We start from the raw sequence: 26,378 nt of genomic DNA on the forward strand, positions 1-26,378 counted from the left end.
ACCCCCTACCACTCAAGTTGTTCATTCATTGACGCATTGTAGAATCCGTTTTTTTTTGTTAGTTCCTTCGAGCTTAGCTTAAGACAAGACAAAGAGAAGTGACAGAATAGATGGAAAATATATAGTTTGGACTATATATTTTTACATTAGGGAGGGGTGGGGGTAAAGTATTTGGACAGTGTGAAGTTAGAAAACAAGTGTTACTTCATATTATGCACAATAATTGTACCTAACACATTAGGCATACAGACCCACTATACTTTACCCCCCCACCCACACCCTTAATCAGCAAATGTATAGCCCAAATTTGTTTCTAATGTATTATATTTTTATCGTACTTTGGTATATTTCATTAGGATTGAGCGTCAGAGAAACATATAAGAAAAATATTAGGAAGGGGATATATCATAGAAGTACCAAAAAGTACGTTAATAGTATTAGATATAATTATTGTCTAACCCTGGGCACATAGAAGATATAAGGAGGTGAAAAAAAGTCAATGATAGTACAAACTTTTGTCCAATTTAAGGGGGAAATTAACGAAGATTTGTCCCCTTATTTCTTAAGACATTGCAGAATTTGTGTAAGATATGTTCTTAACCGTAAGTCACATAAGGATAGAAAACAATTGAATCCTTACACTTCGAAAAAATATAGGTGTTTGACAAAATCATTAAGGAGTCACCTCTGCTGGGGCAAATATAACCAAAAGACTGAGATGGCTCTGATCTGTCTTTAGACATAGCAACAGAGTCAATTTCACTGCAAACCATTTCTTTTTTTGTATTGCTTAGCCGCTTAGCATTTACAAAGCATCAAAGCATGTTTCAGTTGACGCTGAATAGCATACTCGTATATAATACGCGTTGATTTGCAATATGAAAATTTTTAAACGTCAATGCCTTTGGGGATTTTTAAAACAAATGTTAACAATAATCTTCTTATTCGTGAATTTAAAAATTATTTTTTATTTTCCATATTTAACTTCTTTGTTAAGCAGAAATCGTGCTAATAGTAACGAAAACTTTAAATAGAGGAGTTTCGTTAACAATCTTTACATCAAAAGAATCGGTCTTTTTATGATGGTTATAATCCTCGGAAAACAGGAGAAAAAAAGAAAAAAAACATCAAAAAGGGGCGTGACCTCGATGAAAATTATGCCATCAAAATAAGCATATAGAATAACTATTTTTTGAAGATTTTGAAACCCTATCTATGCAAAATTCTATACTTTTTCGAAGAAAATGATCACTTTCTTATTTGTTTTGTTGTTTTTTGTCTTTTTGTGATTCAACAGTTTGTGATTCAACAATCCAGTTTTATAAACTGGCTATTCCACTGATAATTCTGAAATCGCGTTTGTTACTAGAAAGCAAATCCGGAGAAAAATCGTTTATAATTCGTGAATTAATAAAAAAAAAAACGTTGTACACTATCGCTCCACCCAGTTTTGGCACCGAGCTTGTCTCCCATGGGTGGGAGTTGGGGACGCTATTCTTCTTTAAATTTGAAGGAGAACGTGGAAACATATTTACCATCAAGATTTTACAAAGTATTCCCCATTTTAGGTAATAATTTTATCACCAGTTGTTTGCTTTCTCACACCTTTTCTTAAACGGTATAAGGAAAGCCATATTGAAAGGAAAGTGGATAAACATTTTTTTTTTCTCGCTGAAGAAAATTAAGAGCAATTGGGAGGCATTAGCAATTCCTCGGTTTCTTTTTTGTCTTTTTTCTATAAAATAGTATCTTGTACAACAGAAGCTGGCAGGAGAATACATGAATATAGCATAAAAAGATTCACAACATAGCTATACAAAGCAGATCTTGAAATACAAAGTATTTCCCCATACAAAGTACTTTGTAAATACAAAGTACTTTGTATAATACAAAGTATTATACAAAGTATTCCCCATTTTAGGTAATAATTTTATCACCAGTTGTTTGCTTTCTCACACCTTTTCTTAAACGGTATCAGGAAAGCCATATTGAAAGGAAAGTGGATAAACATTTTTTTTTTTTCTCGCTGAAGAAAATTAAGAGCAATTGGGAGGCATTAGCAATTCCTCGGTTTCTTTTTTGTCTTTTTTCTATAAAATAGTATCTTGTACAACAGAAGCTGGCAGGAGAATACATGAATATAGCATAAAAAGATTCACAACATAGCTATACAAGAGCAGATCTAAAATTCTAGTTTGCAGTTCCTTATTTCTTTGTGATTTTTTTTTTTTTTTTTGTTTTGCCTTTTCTTAAGAAACAAATATTCTAAAAAAAACAAAGAAAAAAAGTTTTTTTATTAAACAAAGTTTATGCCCTTTTCCACTTTCTACGGCAAAAAAAGACAGAGAGCTAAAAGAGTGAAAACTTTTCAGTTAAATAATTAAATGAAAATAAAGAAAAATCAGCTATGGTAATAATGTACCAGACAAAAAAAAAATCGGGGTGCGCGTGCTTATTTATTTTATTTCCTTTTCTTTCTTAAAGATTTAATCCTTCAGCAAGGGCAAGTTCAAGCAATTTTTAATTTCTACCCCTCCCCTCCCCGCGCACTAGCAAAAGTTCATCTTTAATGAGAAAAGAAAAAAAAGATGATACCACTCTGCTGATGCATGTGCATAGGGGAAAGGTTCCCATAAAGTTAGTTCTAAGGACCTCATGGAAATACTGAAATAAATTGGCATGGAAATGCCTATTTTTTACTTTTAACCCTTCTCATGAGAATCCCCCATCCCACTGTTCAAATTTTAATTCGGAGCATAAAATGATTTGACATGAAAATATTGCAAAAATGATTTAGTGACATTGTACATGACGTCATTTGCAAAAACCAAAACTAAGGATCTTAACGAATTTTCTCAGAGTTCTGGCCTGTCTAGATCGTTTTTTATGCGAGAATATCCAAAGATGCCAATTTCCCAAACGGCTCCAAAAATATGGAGCCGTTTTCGAGAAAATACATAGATACATATATATATATATATATAGCTCTATGTATATAAATATAGATATATATATATATATATATATATATATATATATATATATATATATATATATATATATATATATATATATATATATATATATATATATATATATATATATATATATATATATATATATATATATATATATTATATATATATATATATATATATATATATATATATATATATATATATATATATATATATATATAAAAAATTATTTAAAAATATAAAAAAAAAAAAAAAAAAAAATAAAAAAAAATCTAAAAAAAATATATATATAGATATATATATATATATATATATATATAGTTACACACTGGAGCGTCATCAAATGGAACTGATTCTTTAATAGAACACATGAATTAATACATAATTGTTTCTTTGCATAATTTCTACTCAAAACAAGTAATGAATGAGAACATGCTTTTTTGTGACTTTAGTTTGTCGAATTTTATTCAAAAGTTGTATAACACTATTGAAGTTGTACTATATATCATATATATATATATATATATATATATATATATATATATATATATATATATATATATATATATATATATATATATATATATATATATATATATATATATGTATATAATGTTAAGTACAACTTCAATAGTGTTAAATACAACTTTTGGAATAAAATTCGACAAAACTAAAGTCACAAAAAAGCATGGTCTCATTCATTACTTGTTTTGAGTAGAAATTATGCAAAGAAACAATTATGTATTAATTCATGAGTTCGTATTAAAATGAATCAGTTCCATTTGATGACGCTCCAGTAGTGTAACTAAAACTCATCATTTCTTAGGACACTCAACAACCAACTTTTAATTTGTTTACGGGTTAAAATATTCCAGAAATTGCTGAAGGGATCCAAAAGTGTACTGCTTCTTATCAAAGTAAACGTGAATCAAAATCGACCAGGCAGCTGCTGTTTTTGTTCTTTCAGCCTGTACATAAGAATTACGAAGTTTATAACAGGTAATGGAATGGTTTTGAAATATTTTATGTAATTTCAACTTTTTTACGTCCTTTTGCCCACCGTTGTGAGCCTACATCTAGAAAGCTACTGTTTTCGTTTTTAATCAACTTCGATACTGAGTCCCAAAATTGTCAGTACAATTCTGCAATTTCCAGACGTTAAAATTGCCTTCCAAGATTAAATAAATATAGTTTATCAGGAAAAAAACACGCACAGTAGAATAAATTGTTTATTGAAGCATGGTACATTTCTTGTTCACTTTGAGCTTTCAAGCTTTTTTTTACAATACCTACCAGCAGGGCCGTATCCAGGATTTGTCTTCGGGAGGCGGGAGGTATTTATTTCCGGGGGGGGGACGAAACAGAACTTTAAAAAAACGCATCAAAAATTAATGATATTCATTCTTGTTACGTTTCTACGAGCCGAAAAAATTTCTAAGGGGGAGTAAAACTCCATACCACCCTTGGACACGGTCTTGCCTACTGGCCAGCTTTCCCTATTTTCACATGATTTAAAACTATTTGGCAAATAGTTCTGCATCGGAATTACTTATTTTCAAAATTTCTGTTAAAAAACTTTCAGCAGTATATATAAGGCTGGAATCTCAAAAGAAAATACTTTGAACTATGCCCAAATACTTGTTATTTTTTTAACATATTTCAATATTCGTTTTATTTTTGTTTTCTATTACGAACGCGCAATTTATTGGTTGAATTTTATAAACGTAGTATTATTGTCAACCCCCTAAATTGCAAAATTGTTTGGTGTTATTTTTTTGGTGTTATTTTTTCAAAATTGTTTGGTGTAATCGTTTGCAAAATATTGGTTTTATTTTTGTTTTCTATTACGAACACGCAATTTATTGGTTGAATTTTATAAACGTAGTATCATTGTCAACGCCCTAAATTGCAAAATTGTTTGGTGTTGGCATAGAATATAAATTCTCTTGGAGCTCGCGATAGACTTTTTGAAATGAAAAAATATCTTCTTCAATGATTTGTTCATGGAATCGACATGAACAAGATTTGTGGAGAGGAGGATGAAAGGAGAAGGATAATGGAACAAGCAGAGGTAATTCAGAGTTTACATATTTAAATGTTTGAAGCAGACAACAAAAACGCAAGGATCTAGTAAACAGCAAAAGTAAAAATGAGGTAAATAGCTATTATGATTCCAAATACTAAAAAATTAATAGACTAAAAAATAGTTGCATACAAATTTAATTGTGAATCCAGAGACCCAATTAGGGGTGACGAAGGAGAGGCCCCCCCCCCTAGATTTAAAAATACTTCTTTGGTATTTTAATTTTTAAAGTATCGAGAAAAGGATTTTGAAAAATGCGTTTTTTTTCTTCTATCTTCATTGAAAAAATCGAAAAAATCCCCCCCTCCACGCTTTTATGAATTTGTGCTACCGTGTGAATCATCACGTATACTATGTGCCACCAGTACTTTGCTCAGTTTAATCGCTAGCTTTTAGACATCTGTTGGATGTTAGCTTGAAGAAAGAGGGATTGCTTTGATAGAATATCATGCTCCTCAATGAGTCGGCCCCAGCCCAGATAGATATGTATAACCTGGTATATCTTTCTTTCATGTACTCATGCCTAAGTCTTTCCTCCGTCAGGTGATCAGAGCGTTCTCTGTGCCCATGTGTTTGTCTAATCAACCCGAGAAAAACAGTGGCACAAAATAAAAGCTTCACAGAGACAGGCGAGCGAATGTACCTATAAAATACAGTCACTGACGCCACAGGAAACTTTACCTTAAAACTAGCAGTTGATCTTAGGTGGTGCTATACCGACTTACTAGGTGGCACCATGCTAGCTCTATTCTCCTCTAGAGTGGGGTGTGTTTTGGACTCAAGTGAGTTATGAAATAAACAATAAATCAGCAGAAATGGTTATTAGGTAGCACCCGAAACACTTATCTATATTTTAAAAAGCTACTCCTTACCATGTCGATTCAAAGTTAGTTACATTTTATTAGTAATACCATTTGATATTTCAAAGTTGCTCCCAATATCTCAAACCTCCCTCCCCCCCCCCCGCCAGGGGGACTTGTGCATTCCCTGACTTTTAAAGGATAAGGCGTATTTTATACTAGTCTTTTTTGGTTTCTAAAGCTTTTTGTGTTAACTTCTTAAACTAATTTACTTCTAGAGAATTTAAGATAGAAAAAACGGGTATAAATTAAATGAAAAAGTGAAATAAAAAGCAAACAAAAGAAAAACAATAACAAACTTTAAATAATAAAATTTGTATAAATTTTTATTATTTCAAGTTTGTTGTTGTCTTTTTTTTTTTTTTTTGTTCTACCGTTTTATTTAAATTATACCAGTTTTTTCTCTCTTAAATTCTGAAAATGGAAAAGCAATATGGTCTAAGAAATTATTTACTTATATTTATATTTTATTAATTTACTTATATGTTAGAACGCTTAAACCTAATTTAAGAACATTAAAAAAAAATCCTTATATAAAATAAGAAATCAATACTGGGAGAGTGTCAAGCAATAGACCCAGGCAATACTGAACCTTCGCATCCCACTAATATCACCCAGCTCTCGACGTCAATGCTAACGAGCAAATTAGAGACATCTACATAGAATTCAAAATAACAATCGGAATATATTGGCCCCTCACAAATTAAAGAGTTTTTAGACCAAAAATTTGCCCTGCATTTCCCCCTCAGACTGGCCATTTTACAGATCATTACGGGGCGTATAGTCAAACGCAGCGTTTCTGAACTTGAGAAAAATACGAATAAAATTAAAACTGAAATTTGAAAGAGCTAAAAAAAAGTTTAACTTTGCGGGAACAAGAAAGTATAATTGGAAGGATTTTAAGAGAAATTAGTAAATCTGTTAAAGAGAATACTGTGTTTTACAATAAAACAGAGGCAAACCAACAAAAACACAATCAAATCCAGAATGCATGGGAGTCTTACCAGAATAGCTAACGATAGAATAACGAGTGAGTTTACCAAAGAGCTTTTAATACTTTTTCGATTGCTGTGTTCTGTTGATGGAATTCCGATTTCATTTTCTGTGTTCCGATGATGTCATGGAATTATCACCATCTGTCATTGGGAACTTTTTAAATCAACTGGAACTTTTTAAATCATTTGGAACTTTGCCGAATGATGAAAATAGTTTTTAAAAGTTTTTTTTTTATTGCGACAAGCCTATGGCTTTCTCCTGCTTTGAATAAAATAAAAAAAAGGAAGAAAAGAATTCTCATCGGGTATTTGCTTATATCGTCCTAGAGCGAAAGTAGTTAGCTGTGAAAGCTTACCTATGTAAAACCGTAAACGCAAGAATTCTTAAATTTTGATCTGAGAATCCCGTTAGGAGTGAGTTCATGAATGCATTTAAAAATATCAAATTTTAGCTATAACTAGACAATACTTTGGAATGCACAAGTTTCAAGGACTTCAAACAAAACATTTTTGCCTTTTGGACCAATTCTGGGTTGTTCATACCTAAGAGCCGTGATTTTCTAAGATTTTTCTTTTGGTTATTTCAAAATTATCAAGTTTTTAGGGCAATTCCACATTTTCGTCAGTGTTGTCACGCTGGACCATGAAAATAAATCAGCAAAATTAGTTGATTAAAAAGTGACAACGGCTTTCGTCCGTAAAAATTCAAACATTAACAATCTATTGTTCCTAAACATGAGTACCCTATTCAAAGGAAAACTACACCTTCCCGAAACGGTTGGGTGTCATTCGTTTTTGCTGATTTTAACTCATGTCTCTTCTTTTTAAATCTGGCGTCCACTGCCACGAAAAACTGCATAACCGAATGTATGGAGGATGTAGGTCTTTGCAAGTCAAAATAAGAGATTTCATGTTCTGTGGTAAAGTGGTTTTAAGGTATTAGGGTGAGGTTGTAGTTGTTGCCTGTTGGGGAGATACTTGTGCCTGTTGGGGAGATATTTGTGGTCCTAAGGTAAATAAACTTTGTTAGCGTGCCTTAGGCTATGAAATGCTAATGAGGCGTACCAGCTGGGAATATTCGAGGCACTAAATTTAGATTGTAGAGAGGTTGGCTATAATACAATACTTTTATTCAGCTAACATACACCAGTACAGGGTTTGATAATATATATATATTCCGCTGGGACCGGTGGTCCCAGGAAGACGACAAGCATAAGAAATCTACAATAAGATATAATGCAATAAGATACTTGGACACTTACAATAATCCGACAATATTAAAAGGTATTTCTAATAAGATAACAAACGGGCAGAGGTTCGCCCTGCAGTCAAAGAGTGTCTTCCCAGTCTCAAAATTTGAGTATATATATAAAAACCAACCGCATCCAACCAGCTCGTTGACGTACTTAGCCAGGAAATTGGTTATTGAGCAAGTTCCTTTCAAGCTTACACATTCTAGGATATGTGTCCTTACCTTAATAAAAAGTGGTATTTTGAAACTTTGTATTTACGTCTTAATGGTTTTTTTTTTCTAAATTCCAAATTTGACTTAATTAGAAAGCGTCACCACAGTTCACTGTCCCAAGAACTTCAAGTAATAGACTTGGGTAATACTGAACAACTATGTCCTGTAGCTGGACAGACTATCCTTATTTAGCTTTACATACAAAGCATCTTACTTGTTGGTGTTTTGTAATTACTTTCTTACATTTTTAAAATTATATAATATGATTTGAATGAAATATATAGACTAGTTATTTTTTTCTATTTTTAATTATAAATATCAAATACGTGACATTCGTTTAGACATTAAAATAGTAGAATGCATATTGTTCCACTTCCTCTTGATCGCTAAAAATTACAAAAAAATAAACCTAATCTGTTTTGATTTCAGACGACCAAGTCAAGTATTTAGAATGTCATCTTCATCACCAAATGTTCCCATCTTAGCAATAAAATACAGAGCAAATATTATATTACATTAATAGACGAAAATAGTAACAGAACCTTCTATTGTTGCCTGCACAGAGGAGAAGGAAATCCCCCCAGAATGTGACACTATAGTCACCCCCCCCACCTAATCAGAAAAAAATTGTGTTTGTGAAACAATATAGTTCAGTCTTTTGAACCCCCCCCCCGTCCCCCATGCTAGCAAAAACTATATGATCTTCCCAGTTCCTAAGGGTTTGACTTGTGTGCATCTATCTATTATTATAGGAATTAACTCTTCATATATTCCATTGAACTAGTTATCTAATAAACGAATTATATAATCTTTTTTAAACAAACTATTAAATATATAACACCTAGAACAGCTTATCCGGAACAAAAGCTATCTAACAGAACTAATAATTTGAAACATTTTGATAAAAACGTCACTGCCTTATCCGTCATATATATGAGAAAAGGATATTTTCTGGAACAAGACTTCCCATAACAATGGACAAGTCAACAAAACCCAACAAAAGGATATTTCGACCACATATTAAAGGAGCGTCTTCGCCAGAAGATAAAAAGACATAAATAAAAAGGACAAACAATTAGTTGATGCCCTCACAGGAGCAAATTTTTTCAGACAAAAACTAACAAGTGACCATGTAAATTCTAATTGGCATTTTGATTCAAAGAGAATTTGTGAAGTCTTCCTAAATAGTTAGCAAAAAGACTTCCTTGAATACTAAAAAGAATGCCAATTATGTGTTTTCAACATTGTAACAAGGGTTTGATAATTATTAATTACAAATAAACTTTTACAAAAGTGTTTTTTTTATCACTAAAGAAACTCTATCGAAGCATTGTAGAAAAGCGTAAAGAAATTTTTTACTTCATATTCACAAAACTTCACAGCTGTCTAGTGAGCTAGAACGTTGATGCGCAAGCTTACGCCCGAGGATCTAGAATGACCCAAGGTCAAGAGGGCTAATTCACGAAAATCTAAAGGAGAGGGGGAGGATTTTTTTTCAATTTAACAGTTGATAAAGATAAAAAAAAATATTTTTAAAAATCTTGGGGGGGAGGGAGTGGGGGGGTTGAAGTTAGTTATTTTTCATTTTTTCTAATTTAAATTCTTTGACACCTCTTGGATATTGGTTGAGCATAACTAGTTGACCAACTCCCCAATCCGAACTGGGATGGACCCCTCCTAAAATATAATCCTAGATTTATTTCTGTGTTCCTATAGATTTCAATTCCACCTGCGCCGAATTTCATACCGTCGTATCTCAACCGCAGTTTTTGTGAAATGAGATCTTTTTCATCCAAATGCTAGTGTTTGTTTGACTCACTGCTTTTCAAGCCTCGTTAAAGTTGTGCATAATGTGCATGATGTTAATATTAATATACAATGTGTAAATAATGGTTATATAATGTTAGTGTGACCACAATGTGACATAGCTCATTGCTGCTCAAGCATCGTTCAAACTGTATATAATGTAAATCAAATGTACATAATGATAGCAGTGGTAGTATATAGAATCGGACTGTGCCCTATAGGCTACAAAACATCACAACATCACTGAAAGTTGATAACATCACTGAAAGTTGTTTAAAAATTCTGTTCCCTGCAGAGGTCATACATACTGTCCTTGGGGCCCTACGCTTTAGGTGAATAACATAATTGAAAGTTTCATACAAATTCCGTTCTCCGAGGAAGGCTATAGGCACTGTCATGGCGTCCTATGCTTTAGGCCTCGTTTTGGGACTCTTTTAGCTATGTCAGATATCAATGGTCTGAAATTGGCTGCTTCTCGGGTTAAGCGGAAACACTGTGATTTAGTGTTATTCATTTTTTTTTTTCTGACTACAATCCTATGGTTAAATGTGTTTCTACGCGTTAAAAGCTAAAAAACTTAAATTTAAACTTCGCAAAAAGGGACAGCTGGACATTCATAGTGAAAAAGGAAAACAATAATTATCACATCACTTAAGTAAATAAAGGTAAGTGATTAAGAATAAGAGGCAATCCTATATTGCGGGCAAACCGTCAGGACGTCGACTCTTGATAAGAGATCATCGTCAACTGCGAGCAACAATGTACACCCTGAGGGTATACATATACCCTAGGGAGTATATGTCACCTCTCAATTTTATAATTACTTTTTTGAGAGTTACTTTCATTGAAAAATGTCTTTTTTGGGATTTTCATTTCATTGGTATTTATATCTATTTCTCCCCTCAATTTTTGTGAATAGATACTACTAACTATGTGGCTAATATCTTCAAACAACATGTTCTGAGTTCAAGGCCTACTAATGGTAAATGCTTCGGAGGGATATAACCTTAGGTAAACTTCTGCACCAGCTCATCTTATTCGAAGAGGGGAGGGGATGTGGCCATGTTTAATTGCGTGGATGTTTCGCTGGGAAAGTAATATATTCATGAATATACCGGTTATATAGGTTATGAATATGCGGTCTTACTTGCTCTACTTTAACAACTTATTTAAGTTTTGTGCTAACTCATAATATAAATTTCAATTTCGTTCCACATTAACTATTTTAAAAGCAAAATAGTATTTTTTCCTGTTTCCTAAAGTTTGAATCTTATCAAATCTCCTCCTTTTTCAGCACATTTATAGCAAACTATGCTTTACTTTTTCCTGGTGATGACTTCTTTTACACCAATATTGTGGAGGGACAACCCATACTCCCTCTGGAGGCAGAAGAAGGGGAACTAAGTCCCTCATAGACCAACTTTGCAATATAAGAACAAAATACAGCTTTAACCTGTTTCGGGGATCTTCACCCCGTTAAAAAATTGTTTAAAGTCCGCCAATTCACTCAGAAAAATTTATCTGTGGCCCTTAGTTCAATATATTAAAACTCTTTCTCTTTCTAATAATTAATTATTTATTATTAACCCTATAATGATTTGGGTGACCACGAAGCAAGCATTCAAAAGTAATATCTTTGGTTTGGCAATTCAAGGCTTTGTGCAGCAATTATGGCAATTCAAGGCACACAAATCCAAGTTTACCAGGCATGCACATTTTGGGTAGCTAGAAAGGGGCACAAATTAAAAAAGAGCAATTAATGGGCAAACTGCATTAAAAAACACATTTAAAAAAATAGAAAAAAGTTGATAAGATTTCAGAGTGACCTTTGCCTGCGCGCCTACCCAGACCTTACTAAAAAGTTTATTTTTTACTGATAAAGTTTTGATTGAAACTGAACATAGAATTAAGTGTATATTATAACAGAACAAACTAAAAAATGTTTACAGGGCTTCATCAGCCCCATAAGCGGAATTTCGTTTAAGGAGGAATTCATTTTTCTTTTTTTTCGGGGGCGGGGGGAATGAAAACATGTAAACTACATGATAAGTATAGACTTTTCTGAATATCCATGGGAACGTCGGAAGCATTTACAGAAATCACAACTGTTCGGGGTTCGAGGTTGAACCATGGTTGTAAGGAGGATGGCTCTATCCCTATTTCTATGCCAAAAATTGTAGCGTTACCGGCTACGCACCAACAGAACAAAGGGGCAAATGTTGGATATGGATGAATATTTGCAAAATGCCCCAAAATAAAATCTGTTTAGTTTTAGCTGCACAAATTTAAGGGTTAGTGTATATGGTGAGCCATTGTGTGTAAGTGCAGAAAGCAGTTTGAAAAGTAATGGTGATAGCACGACTGAAACGATATAATTAAAAGAAAAGATGTGAAACTAAAAAAATACATTAACAAATAGCTACATTTGAAAAAAACTCCTTTCTTTGTTTTTTATTTTAAAAAAGAAAAAAAAAATCCTCTACCCCAGATTAATGACGCTTCTTGACTACCAAGGTCCTTGCGTCGGCCCTGTAGAGGGTTGCTGCAGCTGGGTTCGAACGTTGGGTTGCGTATTACAAAGCTGAGATCAAATCCACTGCACCACCACAAGACACGCTACATTTAGGTTAGGTCTCTAACACAATTTCAAATTTGTAGCTTGCTGATCTGGGACTATCTTTTGTTTATTAAGAAAGGTTAAATTGAGTCAAGAGTCCTCAGTCATATGTATCAGTCTTGGTAACATAGGGGGCCTGTTTTACAGTTTCTTGTCTTTTCTAGATAAGTTTTACATATTTCAACGAATTGTTGTTTTGGATTATCAGGATGATCAGGAACTTTAATTTTCATTAAAATTTAATATAGAGCTAAAGGATTGGTTCTAGACTAGATTGAAATAATTCCAGTCTCTTATTTGTGTTGCAGGAATAGAAGTAGATTTCATAGCGCCGGGAATTATTTTTAGAGTTTAATTTTGCACAACTTCCAAGTTTTTTGAGGCTTTTCATAAAAATATCCATCAGAACTGGAAATTATAATTCCATTTTAGGTCTAACAGCTTAAATGTAGAATAGCTTCAAGATATTTCTATCTGCACCCCAGTCTTTACCAGCTAGACACTTCACGATATTTTGGCCTTAATTGGCCGATTTTATTACATTTTCCATGAGAGCATTCACATTAAACAAAGAATCTAGCAGAACACCATACTATTTTTTGTCTGATTTACAGAGCTTATTACATTATATTAATCATATTATATAATATATTATTTATATAATATAATAATATACATAATAATATATATATATATATATATATATATATATATATATATATATATATATATATATATATATATATATATATATATATATATATATATATATATATATATATATATATATATATATATATATATATATATATATATATGTATATATATATATATATATTATATTATATTAATATACATTAATTATATTATATAATTACATTTTATATAATACAATTATATTATATTATTATATTAATTATATTACAAGTATGGATGGTTATACTACGAAACAAATTCTAAATGAGTGGAAAATAACAAGCACAGTTTTACTTTTAATTTGTAGTACTTTTTTTATCTCTTTGACCATTTTACTGCATCTCCAATTACATTTTTATTTTATAGACTACTTCCTGACGAATTTACTCATAATCTCTTTTATTAAGCTCCGAAATTATAAAGTCGTGGCATCTATAATAAAAATCTAAAATTATATAGATGGCGCAGCAACATCTACGAGACAAGTTCAATTCATTGTTAGGAGCAATAATGATATTTCTGTCCCTGACAATGATCCATCCAATAAAACATTTTTCAACCAACCTCCCCTCCTACTCTTTCTCATAAAGGCGGGAAATTACACATAAATACGCCCCTTTCCGGCCTAACAATGGCATAAGATTTTTTACACAGTAGCCATCCCTCTCCCACGTCGAATGATCTTTGGCGGGGGTCTAACAGGAGCTCAAATAATTATTAATAAAGAAAAAAATAGGTATAAGGACATAAGAGTAACTTTTTTCTAACTCGAAACGTTATCGGGGTACATGAACGAAGCTTTCAGAAACGACCTACAGCTCAAATTAGGGTCAATGAAAATGTTTGGTTCCTACCTCCACTCTCATCTACATACAAAGCTCAAAAGATTCTGTAATACACATCATTACTTTAAAAATATAACTCTTTCAAGCTAGAACCGGAATCTACTCTTCTTGGAGTAAATTCTGGTCCAATTCGGAGACTTTATTGGATTTTTTTCTGGTTTTAAGTAATGGGCTATCTTAATAGAATCATCCTAGCCTTTTAAAATAAGGAAGCAGAGGAAGTGAGTACTATAAATTATTAGCATTAGATTATTTAAATCATTAAATTAATTATTATTACTTTTTTTAAAATCTATTATTTTTATTAGCATTATATAAAGTTATCAGAACAAGAGACATCAAAACTGTGATTAAGGGCAGAGGGGTCAGTCTTTAAAACACTGAATCCCGATATTCCGACACGGCAATTAATTTTAAATTAACTTATACAACGGTTTCACCTTTTCTTACTCAAAGATAGTATTTCATTTCATAATCCAATTATCCTGATTTGATTGCCATAAACCTCAGTCCAAGATGAAATTCCAGATGACGATATTCAACTATTTTTGGTAGCAGTTTTACTTTGTTATTGAAACCACTCACTTATCTTCATCACGAATCAATCATGTCTTCTAACTCACCCTTCTTCAGTGTCACATACTTGAAGATTTTTCCTAAGGAGCTCAGATCTAAGACCCTAAGTGACGTTCAGAAATAGAAAGAAATAGCTCGACTGTATATTTTAATTATATATATATATATATATATATATATATATATATATATATATATATATATATATATATATATATATATATATATATATATATATATATATATATATATATATATATATATATATATATATATATATATATATATATATATATATATATATATGTATATATATATATATATATATATATATATATATATATATATATATATACATATATATATATATATATATATATATATATATATATATATATATATATATATATATATATATATATATATATATATATATATATATATATATATATATATATATATATATATATATATATATATATATATATATATATATATATATTTACTTTGCTATTGAATTCTGTCACGCATCTTGATAAAAAAAAAAGGCAAGGAAAATTATATGAGAATCCCATGGTCAGTTTTCCTTCCCGAATTCTGCGCATTCGGTTCAACATGTTTCAAAAGTTTTTCTAAGGTAGAGATATCTGACCTAAGAACGTCATTTACGTTCCGGATTGCAAAGGAAGAACCTAAAACGCACATTTTAGTTGTAAATTTCATAATGCTGTATGATTTTTAAGCAGAGTTTTCTACGCCCAGTATCCATCATTTAAGATTCATATTAGTTCGGCTGAAACTTTCAATGAATATAGGTGTAAAGAGAAAACTCCAACATATTTTTCCAGGTGGCACTTTTGATTTTGTGTTAAATCCCAGTACTAATCTTCACGATAAGGCAGGGAAAATTATGTCAGAAATCAATAATTCATGTTCAGTTTCCCTTCTCCACTTCTACACGTTTGGTTCGGTATGCGTAAGAGGTTTTTATAAAATAGGAAGATCAGATAAAACAACATCAGTTATCATCCGGATTGGACAGGAATAATCTCAACAAGATATTTTAGTTTCATATGCAAAATTATCTTATGTGGCTTTTAAAGGGGTTCTCCTCAAGGATCTTTCACTTATGAATCATAATATTTGGTTGAAATTGCTGTTAAATATAGGTGTGATGAAAAATTTCCACATAGTTTTCCAAGATTTATTTTGTTATTTGTTTTGTTAACAGTCATTTTGTTATTTTAACGGTTATGTTAACGGTTATTTTGCTAACGGTCTACTTTTATTGTGGTAACTGTCATTCTCGATAAGATTTAGGTAACGCTCAGGTTACTCCTTCTTGTTTGGATTTTTATGGAGACACTTTCGTAAAATTTCATCACCGGAATTGAACCCCGAGATTAGAACTAATTGCTTTTTTATATGCAGCTAAGATTTGATAAGTAGGCTCTCTGATTGAGTGGCCTCAAATGAATTCCAATGAGGTTCTAATATATTAGTATCAAGACAAGTAGTACACTTAATATTTTTAACAATGATTCCATTAAATACCTTGGCTTGCCTTTTGGCCCGACAATTAAAGCTACGCGGGAGTTGGTGTTATCGTCAGTACTGGGAAAACTTAGGAAAACTTATGCCCTGCTAGTCAGGGTGAAAGGTTGTTTTGATAAACAAACACTTCCTATAATTTATAATTCCATGTTTACACCTCATGTATTTTTCATTGTTCCATTTTTGAAGTTTTTAAGTAAAAGTGATAAAAAGTGTCTTTGTTTAGGCTGGGAAGGTATTAATAATAGAATACTAATTGCTCATTTTATGAATAATAAGTTCAGGGTATCAGTTATAGTAGTTTATGCCCTTGTAGAACCGACTGACGGAGATGCTAGTGACTCAGATGAATTTTACTTACAGTTACAGGAGCAAATAGACAGGGTCCCAGGCAGAAATATGATGTTTTTACTAGGAGATTTTAACGCCCAGGTCGGTAGAAATAGGGATAGATGATATCCTAGCCTAGGTAAATTTGGTGTAGGAAAAGAAAACAGTAATGGATACAGACTTTTGCAATTTTGTATCTATAACAATCCAATTATAACCAATACGGAGTTTGGTCATAAAATAGCTCATAAGTTAACATGATATTCACGTGATGGTAAGACACCTAATCTTATTGATTATGTTATAATAAACCGAAGACTGGCAGGATCAATACAAGATATTAGGGTATATAGAAGTGCTGTTATTGATGTTAAAAGTAAAGATCACTATCTTGTAGCGTCTAGCGTTAATTTAAAGCTGAAATTTCAGAAGGGTAACTACCTCCCGGGAAATTATGATGTTGGTAGACTCCAGGATGAGAATTTGAGAAAAACTTTGCAGGAACAGTTGAATACTAAACTTGAACATTTAAAATTTGATAATGTGGAAGATGGTGGGAATAATTTTAGAAAAATAATTTGTGAAGCTGCTGAAGGTGTCTTAGGGAAGAAAGCTAGGAGTGCAGCTAAGAATATAACTAAAAAAGTTTATATTTAATAGAAAGAAGAAGGGACTTGTACAAGAGTTATCTGAGTGATAGATCATACGAAAACAAAAGGAATGTAAAGAAAGTGGAGAAAGCATTAAAATATGAACTGAGGAGGTGTGAAGTGGAGGCCATGGATAAAATTGCCGAGGATCTGGATGATACAACTAGACAGCATAATGGTAAAATATTGTACTGGTATGTTAAAAAATTGAGAAGGAGTAGTCAATCCAGACTTGGCCCAGTTAAAGATAGGAATGGGGCCACAATTAGCGACAAGGAAAGAATTAAAGAGAGATGGGCAGAACATTTTGAGAATTTGGTAAACCGAGATAGCAGGATAAAATATAGAGGAAAATGAAAAAGTTTGTGATATCTTGGATGTGAAGGAAGATTTGTTTTGTGAGGAATAATTAGCGACAGTATTAAAAGGATTGAAGAATAATAAGGTTCCAGATGCTGATAGGGTGGTAAATCAGTTTCTTAAATATGAAGGCTCTGAGGTTAGAAATAAGCTACTGAAGGTTAGGAATATTATTTTTGAAATAGGGGAAGTACCTAAAGATTTTAGGAAAACCTTAATTATGCCACTTTATAAGAAAGGTGATAAAAGTGAGTTAGGTAATTATCGAGGCATTAGTCTGGTCTCTGTAGGTAGTAAAAACTTAGTAATATGATACTTTTTAGACTGAGAGATGCCGTAGACAAGGTTTTAAGAGAAGAACAATGCGGTTTTAGAAAAGGTAGAGGATGTGTTGCCCAAATTTTCACTCTTAGGCTAATAATTGAGAAGTGCCTGAGTTGTCAAACACCTTTGGTCCTTAGTTTTGTAGATTATGAGCAAGCGTTCGATTCTGTTGATAGGAGAGCTTTACTGAAGGTTTTATCCTTGTATGGCATACCAGACAAATACATTAAAGTGATTAGTGCTATGTACGAGAATAACACTGCTGCGGTTAAGGTAGGAAATGGCTGGTTTTGCATTAAATCAGGAGTTAAGGAGGGTTTTGTTCTATCCCCCTTTATATAGATTATTTTGATGGACTTTGTGTTAAGGAGCACAGGAAAGGCAATGGGAGACCACAGAACCAAATGGGGAGGAAAAAGTCTCCTGGACTTAGATTATGCTGACGATTTAAGCATCCTAGATGAAGAGTGTGTGCAAAATGAATGAACTTTTAGAGGTTTTGCGAGTTCAGGGTGCTAGAATAGGTTTAAAAGTTAATGTTAAGAAGACGAAGTCACTAAGGCTAGAAATAAGTGAAGATGAAAAGGTGACGTTGGGTGATGAAAAGATTGATCAGGTGGGCAGCTTCACTTACATTGGTAGTATTATTAGTAAAGATGGTCGGAGCAGTGAAAATGTTAAAAGTATAATAGCCAAGGCTCAGGGTGTTTTTTCACACCTAAAAAAAACTTTTAAAATAATAGGAAGATAAGTCTCCAAACCAAGATTAGAATATTAAAAGCTACAGTGATGACAGTGGTCAAAAATGGCTCTGAAGCATGGGCGCTCCAAAACGCGGATGAAGATTTGGTAGATGTTTTCCAGAGAAATTGCTAAGGATTGTTCTGGGTACCTGGCCAACTGACCGTATTTCAAACAATAGGCTGTACGAAAAATGCGGTTCAATACCACTCTCTATGGCTATAATGAAAGAAAGGTTGAGGTGGCTAGGGCACGTTGTACGGATGAAGGATGACAGATTGCCGAAGATTGTTATTTTCGGCCAACCGTCTAGGGCTAAACGGAAAGAAAGTCGTCCTCGTCTGGGTTGGGAGGACGTCATAAAGAAAGATTTAAAGCAAATGGGAACTTTGTGGGAGGATGTAAAAAGGGAGGCTTTGAACAGATTGGGATGGAGGAGGAGCGTGCGTTGCTGTGTTGGCCTCAGGCGGCTTGGTGCTGGTGTGATTTGTTAGTAGTTAGTAGTAGCAGTAATTCCACTATGGTTCAAAATAGGTATATTATACGAAAATTCGGAATATTTGATATTACTGTTAAACTGGATCAACAATACGACCGATTTCTTAGACGATCTACTGAAAATATAATAAATTTTCCCCTTAATTGTCTCTTTTAATGGAAAAATATTTTTGCCGCCATTGCTTTAATAAAACAGCTATTTATGCGTTATGTATGAGTGTTTATGCATTACGTTTTATGACTGTTTTTAGTGTTATGCACTAATGAACCATCATAAGCTATTTATTTGAGTATTAAGAGCTACTTTTTGTCGTCCTTTTCGTTAGAAGTGTAATTTTGTATTTTTCAGTTTTCTTTTCATTTATTTCCTATACTCCTCTGTGTACATCCATGTATGTATGGAGAACATAAATAAATTATTATTATTATTATTGTTATTAGCTTCCGTGCTGGTCGTAGCAAAACCCAAAGATGTAACCAGATTTTGCTATTAATGTTTCTAGTGTTAGCTAATCCCATAAAAATCTACATATAAGCCTCTCACTCGTCTTCATGGAAAAGCAGGCAAAACAGTAAAAAATCAGATGACTCAGTATAAGCTTCCCTCTCACGAATTTTTGGATCTTCGCCAACGCTCGATCTATTTTTATTTTCAAGCAGCTTCACCGCCAAATTCGAATACCATTCGAATCACCAGTCAGACTGGACTTCACCCTCCCCTCCCCTCTGACTGCTTTCATCTTATCATTATTATTATTTGGATTAGTGTGGAGATGCTTCGCATAATCTCATCACCAAAATCAAATACAGAGCCCTGCGGTGTGCTTCTACAGCTAGGTTCGGAATTTGGGTCACGTACTACAAAGCTGAGATCAAACTCACTTTGTCACTAAAAGACCCCCTCCCCTAACTACCTTTCATTCTGTCCGAAATACTCCGTCAGAGTCAGCCAAAAAATGTCACTCGTTTGGTAATTTCAGAAAACGTATAACATTTACTATTAAGTGATTAATTTTCTTCTGTTTCTTTTTTACGTTATTTCCTCTTTCTTTTTCTTCACCCCCTCGTGGTCAATGTTTCTGGGCCAAGTTTGGATTGCGTTGGAATTCTTTACTGTGCATGGCACGCCCCTTTGTCTTGGTTTTTGAGGGGTAACTGAATGACTGGCAGCATTTTTTCAATTTCTTCTTTCCTGCATTCCCAGTCATAAAACCATGTGTGGAAAATATGATGACGCATTCATCTTTTATTATTTAAATTTACTGTTTAGTTTATTCTTGAATAAATTTATTGGGTTGTCTATAAAAATCAAAGTAGAATACCGTCAGGCTTATTTTAGTAAATCATTCAAATAAATTTTTGGGTGCGTTAAATTAGAAGAGGATTCAGTTAGCAGGCGGGAAAATGCACAATTTAAAACAGCAAAATCGATATTTTAAGCATTCACAAATTCTCAAAAGAATCAGTTATAAGTACAGTTATAAGGTATAATTACAAACAAATTCGTTTAAGGGTATGTTTCTTCTTCTTTTGATATTTCCATTTCTTTTTTTTTGTTTTTTTTGTGTTTAGTCACTTACTCTCCATAAACAGTAGCGGCATACCCATCGAATATGGTGCATGTCTATAATATTCTAAGGTCTTTGCTTTCTGCAACTTACCTCTCTTGAGAGTCTATGAAAGAGGTCACCACCTCTGAGAAAATCCAATATCAAGTACACCTTTCCTTCGGTTTGAAAAGCATAGTGAAGTTTAACAATAAAAGGATGCCTAACTTCTGCCAAGATGTCTCTCTCCATTTTTGTCCGTAAGCGGTCACGAACTGAAAAATATATAGAGTTGAGGAGTACATAATTAGTTTCGGTTTCAGATAACTTCATACCCAGTCGGTAAAAAGGGTAAAACGGTCAGCCCTAAAAGATGGGCAACTTATAAGGGTTGAAACTTTGCTAAGTCAAAATGTGAAGATACAGGTTACAATAAGGATCGGATAATAGTGTCAGCCGAATTCATCAAAAAAGAAGAAAATTCAAAGAAAACTAGGAAATGATAAAGTTAATGTACAATGATGCAGTACTAAAGCTAAATTTTCTCTTTAAGTGATTATTAATCTGTAGCTTTTTGGTTTTGGAAAATTATTTTAGGTAAAAATCAAGTCTGCACAAATTTGGCCTAGGTTAACTTAACAAAATTTACAGGTACGGTAAAACAGGCTAATTGACTTCCAGTTGGTAGGCCTACTGTTTACAAAGTTTTTGTTTTCCTTATCCTTGCCTGCAGTTTAAAGTAATCAAAAAGACAACATAGCAGCAGTTACGGTCGGGCTAAAAAAGGAACAAAATCAAATACTAGATGACGTTGAAGGTTTTTGTTTCGACACTAGTGCCAGTTTGTGTCATACTCTTTTCGTAATACTCACTGTCATACCATAAAATTGGTCATGGCAGAACTATAGTGACAGAAAACTTTTTACAATTAATCTCGTGCATTTTTTTTTCCTTTCTTTTTTAACACAGCGTATAGAAATAGGTAGGTGGAAGAGACATATAAATAGGTCTATTAGTCTATTTTTAGTAATGTTAAAAGAAACCTGAGCTTTGACGGAAAATCACTTAAATAATCCAACCTACTAAGGAAAAACGAAGCTAAAAAGATCCGCAAGAATAAGGCCCTTTGAAATATTATCCTCAAAGATTATTACTCCTTTAAAAGCTTAATAATAGAATGCGCGCTATTTTGAAAGAACAAAAACTAAATCCATTCTTTTTACCTTGCTGCAAAGACAACATAATTGACATAATTGAACTAAAAGGTGTTAAATAACTTTTAGAAAATACTCTACAGTTACCTATGACCTATGGGCACAAGCCAAAGGGTGAAAAGAGAAAAAAAAATCATTTGCTCTACGATAACCAAATCCTAGATAACATTTCATATGGCAGTTTAAATCAATATAATAAAATACATCAAGATAAAGCTAGAATGGATAACGACATCCCATGGGTACAGACAGATTCAACCATTAGCGGGGAGGTAGATAAAAAAAATTTATTGTAGGGATGGGTCACAAAAAAAGGGCTATTCTAATTCTTTAACTTTATATGCTTTACAGGGAGCATGGTCGGTCTAATAGACCCATCTTCCTTCACTTACCCTCTTTATGCGCACGTATGCTCCTCCAAGACTAGACCCTCTTAATAAGACATTAAGTATAGTTTATTAGGTACTTATCTATTAAACGAAACACACCCCAAGAAGTGAAGTTAGGTTAATCCTAATGAAATATAACCTTCATATAGATTTTAGTTTATGCAGTTATATAATTTGGGTGATATATTTGCACATTAGGGGGGGATAAAGTATTTGGACGGCACCCCTAACCTAACATATGATAACCCCAACCCCTCTTAATGTGCAAATATATAGCCCAGATTATACAAGTCCAATGCATTCTATCACCTGTCACTATCTTTGTGGCTATGAAACCGGTCTTCTGAGATATAACCTAAGCGTAAATCTTGAGTGTGCTTCGTTTAATTAACAGGTACCGTTTATTCCTTGCTTAAACACCGAGTGCTGTTTCGAAGTTAGGTATTAAACCGGGACTTGAAATTTTATTACTTAGACTATTTTTACTATTTTTACTACTACAAACAATTCACTGCAGCAACAAGTCAACTGAGGAAAACAAGCTTCGCACGCTCCTCGTTCATCCCATTCTATTCAAAGCTTCACACTTTATCCCTTCCCACAAACTTCCGATGTCCATTAAATCCCTTTTTATGATCTCTTCCTACCCCGTTTGGAAACGTCTCTAAGCAATCTCGACCTTGTTTTTTTCATCACAGCCATAGAAAGCGGGATCGAACCAGGGAAAAAGAAACTACAAGTCAGCTTAATCTTGGCCGTTGGTATGACAAGCCTTATTTGAGAAGGAAAATGCTTTTTTACGTAACGGGTTACTATTTAATATTGGTTTCTTTCAATTTTGAAAGCAAGTGGGATCGAACCGGGGTGAAAAAAGACCACAAGTCGGCTTACCTTGGGAGTTAATATGTCAAGCCCTATTTGAGAAGGAAAATGTTTTTTTTTTTTGTTTTTTTTTTTGTAACGGTTTACTATTTAATATGTTTTTTTTTCAATTTTGAAAGTAAGTGGGATCGAACCAGGGTAAAAAAGTCCACAAGTCGGCTTACCTTGGCAGTTGATATGTCAAGCCCTATTTGAGAAGGAAAATGTTTTTTGTTGTTTTTTTTTGTAACGGTTTACTATTTAATATGGTTCTTTTCAATTTTGAAAGCAAGTGGGATCGAACCAGGGTGAAAAAAGACCACAAGTCGGCTTACCTTGGCAGTTTATGTGTCAAGCCCTTTTTGAGAAGGAAAATGCTTATTTATGCAACTGTTTACTATTTAATATTGGTTGCTTCCAATTTTGAAAGCAAGTGGGAGCGAACCAAGGAGAAAAAACGCTATAGGTTGGTTTACCTTGGCAACTGAAATGTCAAGCCCTACTTGAGAAAAAAAATGCTTATTTATGTAACCTTTTACTATTTAATATTGGTTGCTTTCAATTTTGAAAGCAAGTGGGATCGAACCAGGGTGAAAAGACTACAAGTCGGCTTACCTTGGCAGTTGATATGTCAAGCCCTATTTGAGAAGGAAAGTGTTTTCTTTTTACGGTTTACTATTTAATATTGGTTGTTTTCAATTTTGAAAACAAGTGGGATCGAACCAGGGTGAAAAAAGACCACAAGTCGGCTTATCTTGGCAGTTTATGTGTCAAGCCTTTTTTGAGAAGGAAAATGCTTATTTATCCAACTGTTTACTATTTAATATTGGTTTCTTTCAATTTTGAAAGCAAGTAGGATCGAACCAGGGAGAAGAAACGCTACAAGTCGGTTTACCTTGGCAGTTGATATGCCAAGTCTTATTTGAGAAGTAAAGTGCTTATTTATGTGACGGTTTACTATTTAATATTGGTTGCTTTCAATTCTGAAAGCAAGTGGGATCGAACCAGGATGAAAAAAGACTACAAGTCGGCTTTCCTTGTCAGTTGTTATGTCAAGCCCTATTTGAGCAGGAAAATGCTTATTTATGTAATGGTTTACTAATTAATATTGGTCGCTTTCAATTTTGAAATTAAGTGGGATTCAACAAAGGTTAAAAAAGACTACAAGTCGGGTTACCTGGGCAGTTGATACGCCAAGCCCTATTTGAGAATGAGAGTGCTTATTTATGTGACGGTTTACTTTTTATTATTGGTTCCTTTCAGTTTTGAAAGCAAGTAGGATCGAACCAGGGTGAAAAAAGACTACAAGCCGGCGTACCTTGGCAGTTGGTATGCCAAGCCCTATTTGAGAAGGAAAGTGCTTATTTATGTGACGGTTTACTATTTAATATTGGTTGCTTTAAATTTTGAAAGCAAGTCGGATCGAACCAGGGAGAAAAAAGGCTACAAGTCGGTTTACCTAAGCAGTTGAAATGTCAAGCCCTATTTGAGAAGGAAAATGCTTATTTATGTAATGGTTTGATATTTAATATTCGTCGCTTTCAATTTTGAAAGCAAGTGGGATTCAACAAGGGTTAAAAAAGACTACAAGTCGAGTTACCTTGGCAATTGATGTCAAGCTCCATTTGAGAAGGAAAATGCTTATTTATGTAGCGGGTTACTATTTGGTATTGGTTCCTTTCAATTTTGAAAGCAAGTGGAATCGAACCAGGGTGAAAATAAGACTACAAGTCGGCTTACCTTAGCAGTTGATATTTCAAGCCCTATTTGAGAGGGAAAATGCTTATTTGTGTAATGGTTTACTATTTAATATTGGTCGCTTTCAATTTTGAAAGCAAGTGGGATTCAACAAGGGTTAAAAAGACTACAAGTCGGGTTACCTTGGCAGTTGATATGTCAAGCCCTATTTGAGAAGGAAAGTGCCTTGGCAGTTGAAATGTCAAGCCCTATTTGAGAAGGAAAATGCTTATTTATGTAATGGTTTGATATTTAATATTGGTCGCTTTCAATTTTGAAAGCAAGTGGGATTCAACAAGGGTTAAAAAAGACTACAAGTCGAGTTACCTTGGCAATTGATGTCAAGCTCCATTTAAGAAGGAAAATGCTTATTTTTGTAACGGTTTACTATTTAATATTGGTTGCTTTCAATTTTGAAAGCAAGTGGGATCGCACAAGGGAGAAAAAATGCTACAAGTCGGTTTACCTTGGCAGTTCAAATGTCAAGCCCTATTTGAGAAGAAAATGCTTATTTATGTAACCGTTTACTATTTAATATTGGTTGCTTTCAATTTTGACATGGGATCAAACCACGGTGAAAAAAGAATACAAGTCAGTTTATCTTGGCAGTTGATATGTCAAGCCCTATTTGAGAAGGAAAATGCTTATTTATGTAACGGTTTACTTTTTAATATTGGTTCCTTTCAGTTTTGAAAGCAAGGAGGATGAAACCAGGGTGAAAAAAGACTACAAGCCGGCTTACCTTGGCAGTTGATATGCCAAGCCCTATTTCAGAAGGAAAATGCTTATTTATGTAACGGGTTACTATTTGGTATTGGTTCCTTTCAATTTTGAAAGCAAGTGGAATCGAACCAGGGTGAAAATAAGACTACAAGTAGTCTTATCTTAGCAGTTGATATTTCAAGCCCTATTTGAGAAGGAAAATGCTTATTTGTGTAACGGTTTACTATTTAATATTGGTCGCTTTCAATTTTGAAATCAAGTGGGATTCAACAAGGGTTAAAAAAGACTACAAGTCGGGTTACCTTTGCAGTTGATATGTCAAGCCCTATTTGAGAAGGAAAGTGCTTATTTATGTGACGGTTTACTATTTAATATTGGTTGCTTTCAATTTTTAAAGCAACTGGGATCGAACCAGGGAGAATAAATGCTACAAGTCGGTTTACTTTGGCAGTTGAAATGTCAAACCCTATTTGAAAAGGAAAATGCTTATTTATGTAACGGTTTGATGTTTAATATTGGTCGCTTTCAA

At 33.2% G+C, this 26,378-nt stretch overlaps 1 protein-coding gene across 1 annotated transcript in view; it reads right to left on the minus strand.

The window, feature by feature from the left end:
- Nucleotides 1–26,378, minus strand: part of S6kII (Ribosomal protein S6 kinase II) — a 245,358-nt gene that overhangs the window by 129,683 nt on the left and 89,297 nt on the right. Inside the window, exon 6 of the mRNA XM_089105528.1 lies at nt 21,040–21,200. Within this exon, the coding sequence (XP_088961654.1) occupies nt 21,040–21,200 (161 nt within the window). The remainder of the gene's footprint in view (nt 1–21,039; nt 21,201–26,378) is intronic.

The sequence above is a fragment of the Artemia sp. Qi Xiang Cuo genome, chromosome 2 (assembly GCF_049724085.1).
Source record: "Artemia sp. Qi Xiang Cuo chromosome 2, ASM4972408v1, whole genome shotgun sequence".
Lineage (NCBI taxonomy): Eukaryota > Metazoa > Arthropoda > Branchiopoda > Anostraca > Artemiidae > Artemia > Artemia sp. Qi Xiang Cuo.